Source organism: Salvelinus namaycush, chromosome 29, assembly GCF_016432855.1.
Source record: "Salvelinus namaycush isolate Seneca chromosome 29, SaNama_1.0, whole genome shotgun sequence".
Classification (NCBI taxonomy): Eukaryota; Metazoa; Chordata; class Actinopteri; order Salmoniformes; family Salmonidae; genus Salvelinus; species Salvelinus namaycush.
The window spans coordinates 387,413-406,178 of NC_052335.1; the positions used below are offsets into that span (position 1 = coordinate 387,413).

The window sequence follows — 18,766 nt, forward strand, 5'->3', positions numbered from 1 at the left end:
ACTAATTGTATGGATTTTTTTCCTATTAATAATGTAAAATTAACATCTGTACAGAAAGACTCATGTGAAGGCCAAATTACAGAGGAGGAACTGCTTGATGCAATTGGGGCCTTTAAGGATGGGAAAACTCCAGGGCTGGATGGCATACCAGTGGAAGTATACAAAACTTTTTTTGATATACTCAAAGGACCATTATTAGCTTGTTTTAACCACTCCTATATAAATGGTAGATTATCAGACACGCAACAAGAAGGTCTGATATCGTTATTACTGAAACAGGACCCAAGTGGTATATATAAAGATCCAGTCCAATTAAAAAATTGGAGACCTCTTACACTTCAGTGTTGTGATGCAAAAATCCTAGCAAAATGCTTGGCGCATAGAATAAAAAAAGTTTTGTCAGATATTATTCATCCTAATCAGACAGGTTTTTTACATGGACGATACATTGGAGATAATATAAGGCAAGTACTGGAAACAATAGAACACTATGAAATATCGGGGACACCAGGTCTGGTTTTCATAGCTGATTTTGAAAAGGCTTTTGATAAAGTACGACTGGAGTTTATATATAAATGCCTAGAATATTTCAATTTTGGGGAATCTCTTATAAAATGGGTTAAAATTATGTATAGTAACCCTAGGTGTAAAATAGTAAATAATGGCTACATCTCAGAAAGTTTTAAACTATCTAGAGGAGTAAAACAAGGTTGTCCACTATCGGCATATCTATTTATTATTGCCATCGAAATGTTAGCTGTTAAACTTAGATCAAACATTAATATTAATGGATTAGAAATCCGTGGCTTAAAAACTAAGGTGTCATTGTACGCTGATGATTCATGTTTTCTTTTAAAACCACAACTAGAGTCTCTCCACGGCCTCATAGAGGATCTAGATACCTTTGCTATCCTCTCTGGATTAAAACCAAATTATGATAAATGTACCATATTACGTATTGGATCACTAAAAAATACACATTTTATATTGCCATGTAGTTTACCAATTAAATGGTCTGACGGAGATGTGGACATACTCGGTATAAAAATCCCAAAAGAAAGAAATGATCTCACTCCAATAAATTTTTATAGAAAGTTAGCAAAAATAGATAAGATCTTGCTACCATGGAAAGGAAAATACTTGTCTATTTGTGGAAAAATCACCCTGATTAACTCTTTAGTCATATCACAGTTTACCTATTTGCTTATGGTTTTGCCTACACCTAGTGACCTGCTTTTTAAATTATATGAACAAAAAATATTCCATTTTATTTGGAACGGCAAGCCAGATAAAATTAAAAGGGCCTATTTATATAACGAATATGAGTTCGGAGGGCAGAAATTATTAAATATTAAAGCATTAGACCTCTCACTAAAGGCATCAGTCATACAAAAGTTATACTTAAATCCAAACTGGTTCTCTAGTAAATTGGTACGAATGTCTCATCCTATGTTCAAGAAGGGCCTTTTTCCCTTTATTCAGATTACACCTGCTCACTTTCGGTTGTTTGAAAAGGAAATAATCTCCAAAATATCCTTATTTTTTAAACAAGCCTTAGAAAGTTGGTTGCAATTTCAGTTTAATCCACCTGAAAGGACGGAACAAATAGTACAACAAATCTTGTGGTTAAATTCAAATATAGTAATTGATAAAAAAACTGTATTTATCGAAGAAATGTTTAAAAAAGGTATAATTTTTGTGAATGATATCATAAATAGGACTGGTGGAGTTATGTCACACATGCAGCTAACACAGACATATGGAAATGTCTGCTCTACCCAAAATTACAACCAATTAATTGCAGCATTACCACAAAAATGGAAGAGGCAAGTAGAAGGGGAAAAAAGTAAGGAACTTGTATGTCGGCCCTGTATTAAAGAACATAAATGGTTAAAGAAAAGTGTGATAAATAAAAACATATACCAATTTCATTTAAGGACCAAAAAACTGACAGCTGTGCCATATAAATTGCAAAATAGTTGGGAAGAGATTTTCGATGTACCCATTCCATGGCACATGGTTTATGAATTGATACGCAAAACAACGCCGGATTCAAAACTTCGAATTTTTCAATTTAAATTACTGTACAAAATTCTTGCAACTAATAGAATGTTATATATATGGGGTATACAATCTTCCCAGCTCTGCAGATTCTGTTGTGAGGAGGCAGAGTCATTAGATCATTTATTTTGGTATTGTCCATATGTAGCTCGTTTTTGGTCACAGGTCCAGGAATGGCTGAAGAATTGCAACATTTGCCTAGAACTAACGCTACAGATAGCAATACTGGGGGATTTGAAAAGCCATAGTCAATCAATCAATAATATAATAATTATTTTAGCAAAAATGTTTATTTTTAATTTACAATCTGTAGAAGCTATGAGAATAGGAAGGTTCAAATCTTTTGTGAAGCATCACAGCACAGTTGAAAAATATATGGCAAATAAAAATCCGAAATGGATGATGTTGGAAGATAGATGGGAAGGGTTGAGTGGAACTGAAGGGTGGGACTAATAACAAGATAAACAATGTAGGGCATACGGGATCTGTGAAATTTGTATAGGTGCGGAGCTTTTGTGAAATAGCACAGTTACAAGTGGAAATAAAATTGGATGGACAACAGAAATAGAGGAAGGACTAAGAACAAACAAGAGAGAACTATTATAAAGTAGTCTGTGTCTGTAAAATAGGTATAAGATGTATAAATTGAAGGTAAAAGCAGAAGTGTTTATTAGTTTACTCCAATTGGGGGAGCGGTGGTAGGGTTGCGGGGAATAATAATAAAGGTATATTCTTTAAAAAAGTATGTATGTCTATATAGGTATGTGTATGTATATATGTATATATGTATGCATGCGTGTATGGATATATATATTTACCCCAAAAAATATGGGGGATTGGAAATGATGCAGACAATTACATTGGAAGCAACATTCTTTCCGCAATATTAAGCTGATCCACCCCAAAAAAAAAAAAAAAAAAAAAAAAAAAAAAAAAAACTGTGTGTATACAGTAGACAGTTTGTTCTATACACAGCAGATGTGTGGATGGATGCATAGATAGATCAATGAATGTCACGACTTCTGCCGAAGTCGTTGCCTCTCCTTGTCCGGGCGGTGTTCGGCGGTCGACGTCACCGGCCTTCTAGCCATCATCGATCCATTTTTCATTTTCCATTGGTTTTGTCTTGTCTTCCCACACACCTGTTGTCAATCCCATTCATTACCTGTTGTGTATTTAACCCTCTGTTTCCCCTCATGTGTTTGTCAGAGATTGTTTTATGTCAAGTGTTGATTCTTGGTGTATAGGTGCGCGACGGGTCCTCGTACCCATGTTTATTTTATGTATGTATATTTTCGTGTTTGGAGCATGTTATGTGGACATGTATTAAAAGTCTCCATTTACACTTCGTTTAACTCTCCTGCGCCTGACTTCCCTGCCACCTATACACACGACGTTGACAATGAAGTCATGCAGCAGCTATAAGCAGCCAGCCCAACAGTGCTCCCTACTCTGCTATACTGCAGCCTGCTCTCTGGCCTCCTAGGCTCTAACATGTTTGTCTTTGCAGTGTGAACGGCCTAAGCCTCTCTACTCAGCTGTCATAATTTGTTAATGAGCCTTTTCATAGAAAAAAAGAAAAAGCGAAGACGGGAAAAAATAAAGAAAAGAAGGGGCTCTTCACGAGTGACTGAAAGCAGAGGTCGGTCCAGAGGGAACCCAGGGGCGACATCAGACCGATTTCAGAGCGGCCCGTGATGGCATCTCTGTAGCTATATATTAATATTAATGGACCACGAGCCGCAAAGCTGCAGGCTGCAGGCCTAAGCCTCCAACAGGTGCCTTACAGCTCCACTTCACTCGGAAAACACCAGCTGAGAGTCCTTCAGATCAAGGAGGGGTATAGAACCTTCCCACTACCCACCATGGACCCTCAGATAGAAACCCTAAATAAAGGAAGGCGAGAGAGAAGAAGAAGAGGGGAAAATTAGAAAAGTTGAAGAAGTTAGCAGAGTTAGTCATCCCTGGCAAATAATGTTTTGAGTCACTTTCCGGAGTGGAGAGGGTAATATGGCCCGGGTTGATATTTTTTTCCCCCTTGAGAAAGAGATTGACTTTTGTTTGGAGTTTGTGAGAAGTGGGAATCAGGAGGTGGACAATGGGACTCCCCACAGTGAGGGCCCGAGAGGAGCCATCTCAAATCAGTGAGCCAGGGGACGGACTAATCCGCCCATTGTCCCTCCCCAGCCACCGGCCGCACATCAACACATTCAATCCCATTGTCCCCACCCTCATGCAGCAGGATTTGCTCTCCCCAACAGCCAGTTTTGTCCGAGGCAGTTCGAGCGGAAGTTTCTCACTGACAATTTGCCCCAAATAGATTTATCAAATGAGAATCCTACCGCACCGACCAAACCGTACGGCACCGACTTGTGGCAGGTTTGGGTTCTGGCATGATGAGCTGTTGTAAGGTTCCTATTAGGTGAATTTGGTTAACTGCAGCCAGGTGTGTTGTACAGGTAGAGGGGTGTAGGTGTGTCTGCGGGATAGGAGATGTGCCTGTTAGTGTGTGCTGTGTGCATGTGTGTTCGACCAGGGAGTCGGAGTCTATGAGAGGCTGGGTGTTTCTTCCTCTTTGTACCAATCCCAAAGAAACAGACAGAGAGAGGGATGCCCTGGGTTGACCCCCTGACAGGCCAGGTTTGGAGGAGGGAGGTGGGTGGGAGGGTGGAGTAGTGGTTCAGGAATGGTTGGGTGGAGAGGGGTAGGGGGGGGGAATGGAGGGTAGTGGGCCAGGGATGGTAGTCTGGCCACCCATCATTCAACAGGTCAAGGGGGTGTGCCATCCCTCTGGCTGTCTGGGATCAGTAGTGGTAAGGAAACTGGGACACTGGCATGGTAGTGATAGCGGAATAGAAACAGAGCCCGTGGTAAGCCCAGACCAATGCCCCAAGGGCCACTAAAATGTAACAATGGCACCCATCCATAGGGGCATGTTAATGTAGGGCCACAAATATGAGTAGGAATAAAATGTGGGATTATAGTGGATGGTAATTGCATGATGACTTTTTGAGGTTGCAGTTTATTAAATTTTTTTAATCATTCCAACTTTGTTTTCCAGAGAAGCCCTTCAAGACAATGAACACAGTCCCCCACACTTCACTAAACCCGAAATTGTGGACACAGGGCAAGGTCTGGGTGATTGCCTCTACCTTCACCCCTCATCCCAACCCACAGTCAGACCTCAACGCCAGTTATCTGTCTCTCATGTTTTGTCGACTCTTCATCGGTGCAGTCCATGGTGATGAAATTTGACTTGTTTACTACTGTAGTCTAGCCATCCGTTATTTAGCCATCCGTTATTGACTAATTTGTGATGCTGATTGTATAATTTGAGATTTGCATATTTCAAAACTAGAACATTTGAATTTATTCACCTTATTTTATTATTTAATAGCCCATTTCTTTTTCACAGACTTATGTTTCCTGTTTATTATTTCTTTAATAATGTATATGCCTATTAAGATCGGTTGCGACATAAACTGTTCGTCTTCGTCCTTGATTTTCATAGTGGAACAATTCACGGTGGTGATATCTGCATTCTATAGCTTATAGGGTTGTAATGACTTCCAATAAATCTCTCGAATTTTTAAAGACAATTTACAGTAAGTATAGATGCATACTGATGCCGTCAAGCAAAAAAACAGATAGGCCCCTACACAATCCACTGTCCTTTGTTAACGATTTTTCATTGACTGCTGGAGATGAAGGGAGTTACTAAAACAAAAAGTTAAAGCAAGCAACTCGGGCAACAATGATGTTGGTTCTATTTGTGTAAAGGCTATCAGTGAATGACGAGGATTAGGGAGATTATCTCGCACATTCACCCCCCCCCCCCTTTCCTGGCATAGCCTAGCATAGAAACAATTGTGTGAAATAAAGCTCATTGTACTAAATATGGAATATCATAAAAAATTTGTGAAAGCAATTATTTCCTTCATATGTAAAAACAACGTTTTATTTTTTTTTTGACAGTATCTGAGGCACTTGCACTTGTAGCCTGTGTATATCAACTTGTGTAGTTTGCTCATTAAAACTAGAATCCTTAGTTGCGACATCCATTTTTGAATTTATTAATGACATACCCATTGATTGTTGAAGAATATTACGTATGGCATAAATGCCTCATGAGATTAGTTCACCCGTCGTACCCCATCAGAACCCAAAATATCAGCTTGTTTTATTCCAATGTAAATGTAGACAAACAATGTATAGACTCAAAACATGGTTAAAACTATAACTTTGTATATCATAGACGGTCAGTCCTTGCATCCATAGCTATGTCAATGAATTTGAGAGTGGTTACATTTCTCCAGGCACATCTTTCAGGTTTTACCAAAACCAAAATAGAGGCGGATGCCAGCTTTGTTATTGTTTCAGTTAAGTATTCTAGCTTTAACATATCCGTTGTATTTATTTATAACATACTTAGAGAAGTTAGTACTTGGACCAGCTCGAGCATACTCAAAACTGACTCAACCAAGCAAGCCATGATTAAGGCATTTTTAACGATGAAAGACATGACAACGACTAATTGCAATTAACTACGCCATTGTACCCCGCCCTTGTCTGTTTAAATCGACACTTTAAACGTCCATATGACCTCTGGGCTACCGTGGGAATGTTCATAATTAGAAACAGAATTATGGATTTCTGGAGTTACCGGGCGAAAGCGTCACAAGCTGTCAAGGTCAGTGAGTCAATGATGGGTCTACCGGCGCGGATCCCTCGCCCCAGCTCCCCGGCACTCCCTGCTCCTCAGACGAAGAGGAGAGGCTGCATCTTTCCGCCCCGGCAAGCGGGCAAAGGTGGCGAGGGAGAGACCACCACACTGCTCTAGTTGAGGCTACATTAGCGTGTGAGTCCCCGACCCAGAACCCCTGCTTCGTTACCGACTACAAAAGGTCTGTGGGAACCGCTGTCTTTCACACATAGCCCTGGAGGGATGCCCAAACGGTCTACCGTTGACAAAATCCATAACTCACCCTCTCTCGATGATAATCGATCGACATTCGTTTCAGACAATACTAGTAACAACTCACTTTCAAGTTAATGCACCATGCACAGAAGCGCAACAGGTGCACATTCAATTGTGTTCAAATGTGTTAACTAACCTTTGAAGAGGTTGCACCCATTTAAACATTTGCACTAAAACATTATAGACGCAGCAGTCAGAAAGAATGGTAAGACATAGAGAGAATCATTCAATAGCGACGTACAACACCCCTTAATATTAATTCACCGATAGTCGCATCTATACAGCCCAGTGTTTTCTTTCCCACTTCACTTGCCTCCTTGCGAGTCCCTGTGAGCCGGGTGACGTCATGCTGGCACACAGAAGTTGGGAGTAGAAAGCATGGAAAAGCTAAGTGGGTGAAGCAAGCGGAGTTCTCCACCCTCCGCCTTTTCTGACACTTCTCGTAAATATTACAGTTAAGAAGAGCCTTGTTTTTTGTTGGTTTAGACTGGACTCGCTGGGTAGTCCGTCCGAGCGCCGATCCGGCAGTTCTCTAAACAACTTTGTGCGCGGTGTTGAGTTCCGAGCAACGGTGGAGCTGTTGCCACTCGCCGCTTGTAGACGGATCTCTATCCGGTTTTCGCGCTACTGTCCACACTGCCTGGACCTTGTGTGACTCAACGTCCAGGATTTGCAAATACTCCAAAATCCATCTTGGTAACTAGAATTTGGTCATCCTTGGAAAATATCAAGTTGGGCGACATTACAGAAATCGAATTGTTTTAAGGAAAACTGTAGGCTATATTTCATTTTTTGATATTCTTCAGCTGTTACTTTTGCACCGACAGTGGATTTTGATTGTTAAAATATAAAACAGTGTACAACGACACTGTACATGATGAGCAAACCCACCTGTTCAACAAGTGGGTGTTTGGATATTCTGAGTGTTAAGTCAAGTAAGTAGGCTACAGTTCCTATTTGTCCTTCACATATAATTAGGTATTCATGTATTTATAATTGTATTAGTTCAAACATGTATTAATCGAAAAGTAATAGGATATTATGTGAAAAGCGTTGAAACATTCTGAAATAAAGTCAGCGACAATTTGCGTTTACCCTTGGAGTTACTGTAGGCTACATCTGCTAACCCGTTTTATAACTTAAATGATGAAGTCAATTTTGTTATTACATAAAATTGCTTTTTTTAAATGTTCCAATCTGAGAATGGTAGCCTAGGCATACTCCCCACAAATATGACTCATTGAGCACTGTACAAGATAATGCGCTGATGAATTACCTGTTTAATTCTAGTTATTTGTTGTTGATTATTATAGCATTAGTATCTCATGGAAAAGTACAGTGAGTTACAAGACTGAGGAGGTGAGAGAAGGAATAGAGGTAAAACATGTAAAAGGGGTTAGGGTTAGAATGTTCCTGAAATAGTGTGCGAAAGACACATACTATCTAGGCCTACACGAGGCTGAATAAGAACACAAACTATAGGCTACAGTTTCTTGCTGTTTCCAATTTAAAGTCCTGCACTTCGAAAGTCTATAGTGAGGGTTATCGAGGTAGGACAATGGGCCAATGTGCCAGCATTGCATGCTAGCCCAGTTATTGATAAACAACTTAGTCGTGATGATGTCTATTTGTGTGTGTGTGTGTGTGTGTGTGTGTGTGTGTGTGTGTGTGTGTGTGTGTGTGTGTGTGTGTGTGTGTGTGTGTGTGTGTGTGTGTGTGTGTGTGTGTGTGTGTGTGTGTGTGTGTGTGTGTGTGTGTGTGTGTGTGCGTGCATGCGTGCGTTGAAATACAGAATGTGTGTGCAAATAACTGGAATAATGAGACAACAATTAGCCATATATTATATATTCTGTACTAGCTTCCATGTATTTTTATTCTTACATAAAGTGTTGCTAAACTGAATGCACGTCCAAACCAAATATGCCTAAAACGCATAGGTTATTATTCGTTTCACCAATGCCTGGTTGGTTGCTATTTAGGCCTTGGCAAATCTCAGGCAGTAGCCTAATCTACAATTATTCACTTTATTATAGCTTTTTAATTAGAATAATTTACATCAACATCACAATCATTATTTTTGCCTATTGCTTTCCTCCAAGTTCATTGCACACATTATGGCTGGTCACAAAAATCTTTCGCTCAGTCAGTAAAACGAACGTCTTTCAGCAGGTTTTGGGACTGATGGTAATCAAGGTAATGGAATATGCCATATATTTTTAAGCAATTACGGCACACAATGGCGACGACTGGGACCCCCATGGAGAGAAGTTAAGACGTGTTCCCACTCACACCAAAATCAAGCTCATTTTATTTTATTTTCCTCCAACAGCATTATATTAATTCTGCCCTTTATTAGTGCGTAGGCCTAATTATAATTGTTCAGTGAGGAAAACATTGTTATATTGGATTCATTCGTTATATAGGCCTACTTCTAAGCCTAGGCCTACTTCTAGGCCTATAATAGTTTCAGATCCGCAATTAGGCTATTGTCAACTTGTATTAATTGTTTTAAAGGTTATACAGTCATTATTTTTTAACGAATAGTTTGAGTCACTTCGTTTACGCCTATTTATTTGTTTTTGTTGTAGCCATGGCATCAAATATTTTTTCTAAATATTTTAGATGTATACTGTATTTTTTAATCCTTAACCCCGTGATATAGAAATGTAGCCTAATAGACAACCACTCTTGAGACCCTTTGTATAATTGGTGTATTGAAGTCCCAACTCCTCGCCGAAGTCGATTGTTTTTGCTGCTCTGTCGTTATGGGGTTGTATCCGAATTCCCATGCTATCCTTTTTCATGGTCACTGGTGAATCAATGAGCAGGTGGCAAAACGTCAGTGTAATTACATAGCCGGCGTATCCCGCCATAAAAATACTCCCTCATATACATACAAATATAATTCTTTCAAATAGATTTGAATACAAATCTTTATAGAAATCAATTTTGTTTCATTTACTCCCGGGTCAATTTACATACACTTCATTTGAGTTGGTGAAACGAGTTGGTGCGCATTATTCTCTGTGCTGTCTCACTCCCTAATCCGCAGGCCTATAGACCTGCGGGATAAAGCAGCTGTCGATTCCCATTATGAGGGGGAGTTGGCAGCTTGTCGAGATCGGGGCAGTCAGACGAGCTTCAATGGGGAAAATCATTAAGTTAACACTTTCCCTAATGTCTCTATTGTGTGCCCCCGGGCATTGTCTTTAGAGACCTCAGATATGACGCTTCCCACGAACTCACAAGATACGCGCGCGTGTACATGCCCATGGCCGGGCGACCTATTAAGGCACGGGACGCTGCCCATTGTCACGTTGTGTATTTTGTTTTGTCGTCCCTCATTAAAAGGGAGGGAGGGGGTGATGAGGTGGAGGGGGTACAGTGCATGAGTTTGAATACAGCATTTATTCTGATGGGTGCTCTTCCAAGCCTTTGATGACGCGTAAAACACCTTTCTGATTCTTGATTTTGAGGCACAAAGTACATTAACTATCAAAAGTAATAAAGATGAATTAATGAATTTGTATTTATTTTTTATACAGGTCGTATCTTGGATATCCCGTGTAAAGTGTGTGGGGACCGGAGCTCTGGGAAACACTATGGCGTGTATGCGTGTGACGGCTGCTCTGGCTTCTTCAAGAGGAGCATCCGCAGAAACAGAACATACGTCTGTAAATCAGGCTGTCAGGTAATAGGCCTAACTACAGTGTTTCTCAATTTCATGGTAAATCTATTTTCAATTCAGGCGGTGACTTTATCCTAAATGTATGCAAATATGACCTGTAGTTTTGGCGCACACACTGCACATTTTTACGCGTCTTACGTTATTGGTCAGCCTTGAGTCTGCAGGGTTAAATCTCCCCTGAGATGTGTCTCTGAGAGGGCCCGGCGATGCAGGGCACGGCAAGGCCTAATTGCATCACCTACCAGGGCCATTGACTGGCGTTAAACACAGTCCTGCTTTAATTTACCAGGTGTAATCCAATCTAATGTAATGACACTAACCCGAGGATTTAGCCAGCAGTGGGCGGGATAACCCTACTTATCCTCGGGGATAAGACCGCTGCTGAGCCGCGGGGGATCGAGTCAATAGCTATGATAATAACACATCCTTCACCTGTAGATTTTCTCTTCCCTCAAACAACGTGTTAATTTTCTTGTGATTTTCTCTCTCTCTCTCTCTCTCTCTCTCTCTCTCTCTCTCTCTCTCTCTCTCTCTCTCTCTCTCTCTCTCTCTCTCTCTCTCTCTCTCTCTCTCTCTCTCTCTCTCTCTCTCTCTCTCTCTCTCTCTCTCTCTCTCTCTCGCTTCCTCCTCCCTCCCTCTCGCTCTCTGTCTCTCTCTTTCCCTCTCTCTCTCTTTTCCATCATAGGGAGGATGCCCCGTGGACAAAACGCACAGAAACCAATGCCGAGCGTGTCGCTTGAAAAAGTGTCTCGAAGTGAACATGAATAAAGATGGTACACATGCTTAATTAAATAATTATTTTGGCTATACGCCCGCTATGACATTTCGGTTTAGGGTGGCCAAATCTGATGGAAAACTGTATTTAACGGAATCAGCTGAGAGCTAGGTAAACAGTGGACGTGTTCATAAAGTTCGCATGAGAGGCTAAGCCTTTTACCTTACCAATCTTCGAACAAAATAAAAACTTTTTTAAAAATAAGGCATTCACAGACCATTATTTTACTAAAGAGTCTTGTCCCTGCTCTCCATTTCTTAGCGGTTCAGCACGAGAGGGGTCCCAGGACGTCCACCATACGCAAGCAGGTCGCCCTATATTTCCGGGGGCACAAAGAGGTGAACGGTTCATCGACCCACTTCCCGGGCTCGAGCCTACCGGGGCCACCTTTTTTCACTACGGTCACACAACTGGAGCCACATAACTTGGAGATGAGCACAGTAGCCTGCACGCCGGAGAGGCAGGCCATCGTGGGACTGGCCCAGCCCACCCCGAAGGTAAGCCTCTGTCCTCCGCTCGCTCTTCACTCACGGAGCAGCGCTATGTGGGCAATGAGTCAACGAGGCCGTGCACGTTGCAAAGTTATTTATCTTCTCTACATTTAAGCGGTTTAGAAGTTGATATTCCGGTCCTGATTCAGCAGCTTCGAGGGACACAATCTGTCATTCATGTTTTCACCTAAATCCAACGCAGGCAACATGAGTTTATTGCCTACATCTTAGTCTAGTGTTGGTGCTTAGAGTTTTTATGAGATACACACATAGGACTATTTGTCACCAACGTGCAGTATACATCAGCATGTTATTTATTAGTCCTATAACACATTATTTATTTCTTATTCAAATAGCACCCACAGGCGCTATTTGTTTATTGACCTCTTGAATTGCAGTACCCTCACGAGGTCAGCGGCACGCCCATGTACCTCTATGAGGTTGCCACTGAGTCGGTGTGTGAGTCAGCCGCGCGCCTGCTGTTCATGAGCATCAAGTGGGCCAAGAGCGTGCCCGCCTTCTCCACGCTCGCCTTACCTGACCAGGTAAGCCACTATATTCAGTATATCCAAATAGCGACTTTATTAAGCTATCCTTTTCCAAAAAGAAAAGTTGCAATTCCATAGGCCTAAATCCGTTAATCGAATAATATGACTGTGTGCAAAGCATACATCCCTATCTATATTTTCTTAAACGTATATTAGCCATGCTCATGGGGGCTGACTGAGGTTTGTAATCCGTTTTGCAGCTGATCCTCCTGGAGGAAGCCTGGAGGGAACTGTTTGTTCTGGGCATAGCGCAGTGGGCCATTCCGGTGGACTCCAACACCCTGCTCGCTGTTTCCGGTATGTAACCTATATGATCAACAGGTTAACTCTACTTATTGTACTTAGGCTACTTACTATCGTTATGTTTCGTTTAGATTATTTTCGTTTCAATTTTCAGAACGAAAATGGAGACAGATTTTGCATTCCTTTTCTGTTTTTCGAAATATTCACATTATCCTCAGTACAATGTAACATAACTTTGTAAATGTTTCTGCATATGTTTCGTTGTTTCGTAGCAAATATCGTTATTGTTGCCCCCCCCCCTCCCAATGAAGGTATGAATACAGACAACACAGAGTCCCAGCGGATGAATAAAATAATCTCAGAAATACAAACCCTGCAAGAGGTCGTTACCTGCTTCAGACAGCTGCGTCTGGACGCAACTGAGTTCGCCTGTTTGAAGTGCATCGTCACGTTTAAAGCTGGTGAGTTGAAGAGGGGGTACTCAACATTTATTTTAAATGAAATTATCCTCACTAAAGTCATAAGAAGGCAGCGTTGGGGTCAATGTAATTTAATTTCAGTAAAATAGTCAGATATTCGTTAGTGGGGGACAGCAATTCTACACATTTTGCCATGGGGCAAATATAACAATGTGCAGCTTTATAGCTAATCTCATGCTGTTGTACACATTTTGCCATTAGGCTGAGATAAAGTTTAGCATTTTTAAAGCTCATTAAAGCTCAAATATATTTGTGTTGACTGTGATAAAGAAACTGGACTATGAGCTGTCTTGTTTGCCAAATGAACAAATTAAATAGTCAGTGGAATGGGGCATATCGCAAAAGAAGCACTGATTTACAGTGAGCTCCAAAAGTATTGGGAGAGTGACACATTTTGTGTTGTATTGGCTCTGTACTCGGGCACTTTGGATTTGAAATGATACAATGAATCTGATGTTAAAGTGCAGCTTTGATTTGAGGGTATTTTCATCCATATTGGGTGAACCGTTTAGAAATTACAGCACTTTTTGTACATAGTCCCACTATTTTATGGGACCAAAAGTGTTGTTTTAAAGTAGTAAAAAGTGAAGTATTTGGTCACATATTCATAGCACGCAATGACTACATCAAGCTTGTGACTCTACCAATTTGTTGGATGCATTTGCTGTTTGTTTTGGTTGCGTTTCAGATTATTTTGGGCCCATTACAAATGAATGGTAAATAATATATTGTGTCATTTTGGAGTCACGTTTATTGTAAATAAGAAAATAATATGTTTCTAAACACGTCTATGTTATTAATGTGTGATTGCGGATAATCCTGACTGAATCGTGAATAATGATGATAAGAATTATATTTAATGATGTTTGCATGTTTAGGTAAAAAGGCAAATAATGTCCCGTTTGGAACCCTGGCAAGTAGAGAGCATTTCACCCCCCCCCCCCCCCCTTTTTTTCTGATTCGGTGGGCCTGGCTCCCCACTGGGTTGGCCTGGGCCCATCCAGGCCCACCCGTGCCTACACGATTTTTTGAATTCCAGTCAATTCAGGAAGTACACTGAAATTCAAATTCCAATTATCTTCAATGCTTTTCAATTATGAACATTTGGAATTGGAATTTGGTGTACATTCTGAATTGATTGGAATTTAAATGGAATTGACCCCAACCCTGCAAGGTCACCAATAGTTCAGATATTTTGTATTTTTTTAATCGAATAGTCAAGGACATAAAAGCCAAATAACATGTTTTTTTAACATTACAATTGCAGATGTCTGAAGTATTTTTTCATGTATGAACATTTCCATTGAAAGCAATGCATTTGTCAGGTGCAGCGTGAATATAATGGCAGTCAGTAACCATGCTGTTTATGCCTTTTCCCGTCAAGCAGTGCCAACGCATGACGGGTCGGAGTTGAGGAGTTTCCGCAACGCCAGTGCCATTGCTGCACTCCAGGACGAGGCACAGCTCACCCTAAACAGTTACATACACACCAGGTGAGACATTTGATAAAAACAAACAGTTGCTAGATATTTTTGTCGAAACAGATATGCTCTTGTTCAATTCAGCTGTGTGTTCCATTTACCAAAATGCTTGGCACACAGGTGGCCAATATAGCCATATTTACTGAATCTACAATAGGCTAATATGCAGCTAGATAGGTTACCCTGCAAACAAAATTAATCGTTAGGCCATCCCCAGAACGTCACGAAATGGTTGCCTAAAGTCATCTGGACATTGTGCCATGGTCCTGTGAAGGTTTAGTCTAGTTTCTGGTTTGTTCCGGGGACGTCCCCAGGGTTGTTCTCTGGACGTTGTATCATTGTCCTGTGGAGGTTTGTGGATATATACGCTGATTTTTTTGGTTGTAAAACCATTATTTGGTCAACAGTAATGTGTATTATTAAAATCCATGGAATGAAAGTATATGCCCTGTCCCTATTTCGCTGCCAGCTTTCGCTCCCTTTCGCCCCCTGTGCGCACAAAGTAGAGGGAAATATACATTCTGATAAGCGCAAGCATACGATGATTGCACAACATTTCAACATTGCAATTGTGGGGGAAACACGGTTTGTAAAGCAACTTTGATAAAGAGAGGAGAGCCTAAGCTTTATGTGAGTATTATTTCTCAACTCTCAATATTGAACAAATGACAGCACGTTCCATCCCAGTATGTAGGCTAATATGGTTTTGAAACGATGCGCCCGCAGAGAGTAGCGCAACTTTTGCATTGACCACATCAAGCAGCCTAGTACCCCCTGTACATAGCCTTGTTATTGTTATGTACTTTTCTTGTGTAACTTTAAGATATATATATATTTTTTTCACTTTAGTTTATTTCCTAAATATTTTCTTCATTCTATTTCTTGAACTGCATTGTTGGTTTAAGGGTTTGTAAGTAAGCGTTTCGCGGTAAGGGCTACCTACACCTTTTGAATCATGTGACTAATAACATATTTTATTTGATTCAAGAGTTCTATATGGAACTTTTAGAGGTTCCTTATGTGAAGAAAACGATATAACACTTTTCTTTAAGGAACCCTTTTTTCTAAGAGTGCGTGTGCAAGATTGCTACCTCTAAATATGATTTTGTTGCTAGATAGCCATCTTTTTATTTTGCATATTGGCCTAATCTATAGGCCTATGCGACACCCCCTGAGGATGTGGGACTTCACAACAAATTAGCTAGATTGCCATCTCTAAATATGATATTGTTGCTAAATAGCCATGTAGTTGATGAATCTATCAGTACATTTATTGTTGTCAGCAGCAGCCGGAAGGGAGCAGCCTTTTATAGTTGGGTTACTGCCATACTTTGTCCCAGTGCAGTCAAAAACGTGATTTACCTGTGTTTAATATATATTTCCACACTATGAGGTTGGAATAATACTGTGAAATTGTAAAATGATGATGATGCCCTTGTAGTGTAAGAATGGTTTGAAAAGAACGTCTGAAATTTCAGCCTGTTTTGGTGGAATGGAGTTTAGGCCTGCCTGGTGACATAAATTTAGGTAATAAACCAATAACAGCTAGTATTCAGTTTTCCCCTCCCCACTCAGACCACTCCCAGACAGTCCTAGCAAAGTTATTGCTTGAGTCATTTCTCTTTGCTAAGAAGCTATTTTGTTTCTTTTTGACAATTTTAATCGAAAACAATCCCAGTCAGTACTTAATTGTTACCCAGAAATTATTTGATATTGAGATAGAAACGCCTGCATTGTGCCTTAGGCTTGTGTGAGGCTGCTCGAACATGGGAACCATTTCATGAAGCTCCTGACAAACAGTTATTGTGCTGATGTTGCTTCCACAGGCAGTTTGGAACTTAGTAGTGAGTGCTACAAGTGAGGACAGATGATTTTTACGCGTAGCACTCAGTGGTCCCGTTCTGTGAGCTTGTGTCCTACCACTTCGCGGCTGAGCCGCTGTTGCTCCTAGATGTTTCCACTTCACAATAACAGCACTTACAGTTGACCGGGGCAGCTCTAGCAGGGCAGAAAGGTGGCATCCTATGACAGCACCACATTGAAAGTCACTGACGTCTTCAGTAAAGCCATTCTACTGCCAATGTTTGTCTTTGGAGATTGCATGGCTGTGTGCTCGATTTTTTTTTATACACCTGTCAGCAATGGGTGTAGCTGGAATAGCCAAATCCACTAATTTGAAGGGGTGTCCACATAATTTTGCATACATAATGTATAACTTTTTGTCCATATTCGCCAGCTCTATGAGAACGTCCTAAAAACGTCCTTGATGACATCCCCGGAACGTACTGGGAACTAGACAGAGCCCTCTTGGACCATGACAGCGTCCTAACGTGAGAAAACAAGGACCTGTATGAAACATCCCTTTGTGGTCGTCATAAGGAGAACGTCCTGTCAGAGCCAAAAGGGACATTCCCTAATGGTCATGAAAATACTTTATCGTAACGTTCTGTCGGTAGCAAACCAGGACCTGTCTGAAACTTCCCATTGCGGTCATTACATGTCCCGAGCATAACGTAATGTCATAATCTAATAGGAACCTATTTGTAATGGTCGCTAGTGGACATCAAAATACCTTATTATAACGTTATACTGCGACCAAACCGGGACCTGTAATGAACATCCTTTTACGGTCCCAATCATGTTTTAATGTTCCCCGAATGATCTAAGAACGTCAGTGGGATAACGTTTCGCCGAAACCCTAAAAGGGAGCTAATGGGAACGTCGCCTAATGTCCTTAGGACATCCCCTGTTTGCTGGGTACTTGTTCAATTCATATAAACAGTTACAAGCACAAAATGTTGAGGGAGTCACTGTGCAATTACTCAAAAGTCTCAAATGAAATTTAAAGATGATGAAATAATTCAGTGTCTAATCAAAAAAGCATATTTTGTCCAATGGGTAAAATAATGTGTTAATTGTGTAGATAATCTTCGAAGAAAACCCATGTTCCACTTGCAGGAAGGCCAGAATTAGGGTGACTAAATCAATGACCAGAGAAAAAAAGTTGTAAAAAAACAGGAAAATTGCATCATCTCACCTAGGCTTGATTCTGTGTTCTCGTCATCTTTCTTCTCGAATCCGCAGGACATTAAACAATAGAGAGAGAGGTAAGACGGATATCGATTTTGAGACATGACATAAACTATTTAAATATTTTAGTATGCACTTTTCATATTTATTCGAAATTCCTGTTCTTATTCGAAGATTTCTCAAGGAGCACTATACCAAGCTTTTTCTTTTCAAAGCCTTTTACATTTAATTCAGCTCGTGTCATACTAATTTAGCTTTTTGCAACCTGTGGAAACAACTTTGAAGATGACCACCACAAAATATAAATCCTCAAAAGTAGTTCGAGAAATCTGCAGCTCTATGTCAACAGAGCTTGGTGCTTATTATCAGATGTATTACGTTACCAAATCTGACTTTTTGGATATAATGTTAATGATACGTTAGAGAAAGAACACACTGAACAATTCAGAACATGAATAATCATAGTTTGGTTGCATTTTAAAACATAGGGAAGTGACATTTTATCACCAAAGCACTTTTTTGGTCACTCTGGGCAGAGTGGGTGGACACCCTAAATCTCTGCATCTTTTTTGTTATTTGCAGATATCCAACTCAGCCCTGCCGCTTTGGGAAGCTGCTCCTACTTCTACCAGCTCTGCGGTCAGTCAGCCCATCCACCATAGAAGAAGTCTTTTTCAAGAAGACCATCGGGAACGTGCCCATCACAAGGCTCCTCTCTGACATGTACAAATCAAGCGATATATGAGTTTATTTCCGCCATATCAACATTACGCGCACTAACCAAGAGTGTCTGTTAAGGCTCACAGACACAAACATTCTAATGAGCACGTGGCAAATTGAACTTGAAGAACATAAAAACCTCGATTTTACCAATCTTTGGGTTAGGCTTACGTTTTGAGGATGTATACTGAACAAAAATATAAACGGAACATGTAAAGCATTGGTCCCATGTTTCATGAGCTGAAATAAAAGATCCCCGAATTTTTCCTTAC

The 18,766-nt window shown here is 40.6% G+C and overlaps 1 protein-coding gene across 2 annotated transcripts; it reads left to right on the plus strand.

Moving 5' to 3' along the window:
- Nucleotides 1-7,916: 7,916 nt before the first annotated feature.
- LOC120024600 (nuclear receptor subfamily 2 group E member 1-like) lies at nt 7,917-18,519 on the plus strand. Of its 2 annotated transcripts, none has more exons than XM_038968890.1 (9): nt 7,917-7,974; nt 10,585-10,730; nt 11,413-11,500; nt 11,764-11,999; nt 12,392-12,538; nt 12,742-12,838; nt 13,096-13,245; nt 14,651-14,756; nt 18,357-18,519. In XM_038968890.1, the coding sequence occupies exons 1-9, from the start codon at nt 7,917-7,919 to the stop codon at nt 18,517-18,519; spliced, it is 1,191 nt and encodes a 396-aa protein (XP_038824818.1). The 2 variants fall into 2 exon arrangements, with proteins under 2 accessions (XP_038824818.1, XP_038824819.1); XM_038968891.1 differs by having other exon boundaries at nt 7,917-7,941.
- Nucleotides 18,520-18,766: the final 247 nt, after the last annotated feature.

Excerpts from the sequence above, each read along its gene's own strand:
- LOC120024600 (XM_038968890.1), top strand. The coding sequence starts at position 7,917 with ATGAGCAAACCCACCTGTTCAACAAGTGGGTGTTTGGATATTCTGAGT. Across the intron at positions 7,975-10,584 it reads TATTCTGAGTGTTAAGTCAA|GTCGTATCTTGGATATCCCG; the intron begins GTAAGTAGGCTA and ends TTTTTTATACAG. Across the intron at positions 10,731-11,412 it reads TCTGTAAATCAGGCTGTCAG|GGAGGATGCCCCGTGGACAA; the intron begins GTAATAGGCCTA and ends TTTCCATCATAG.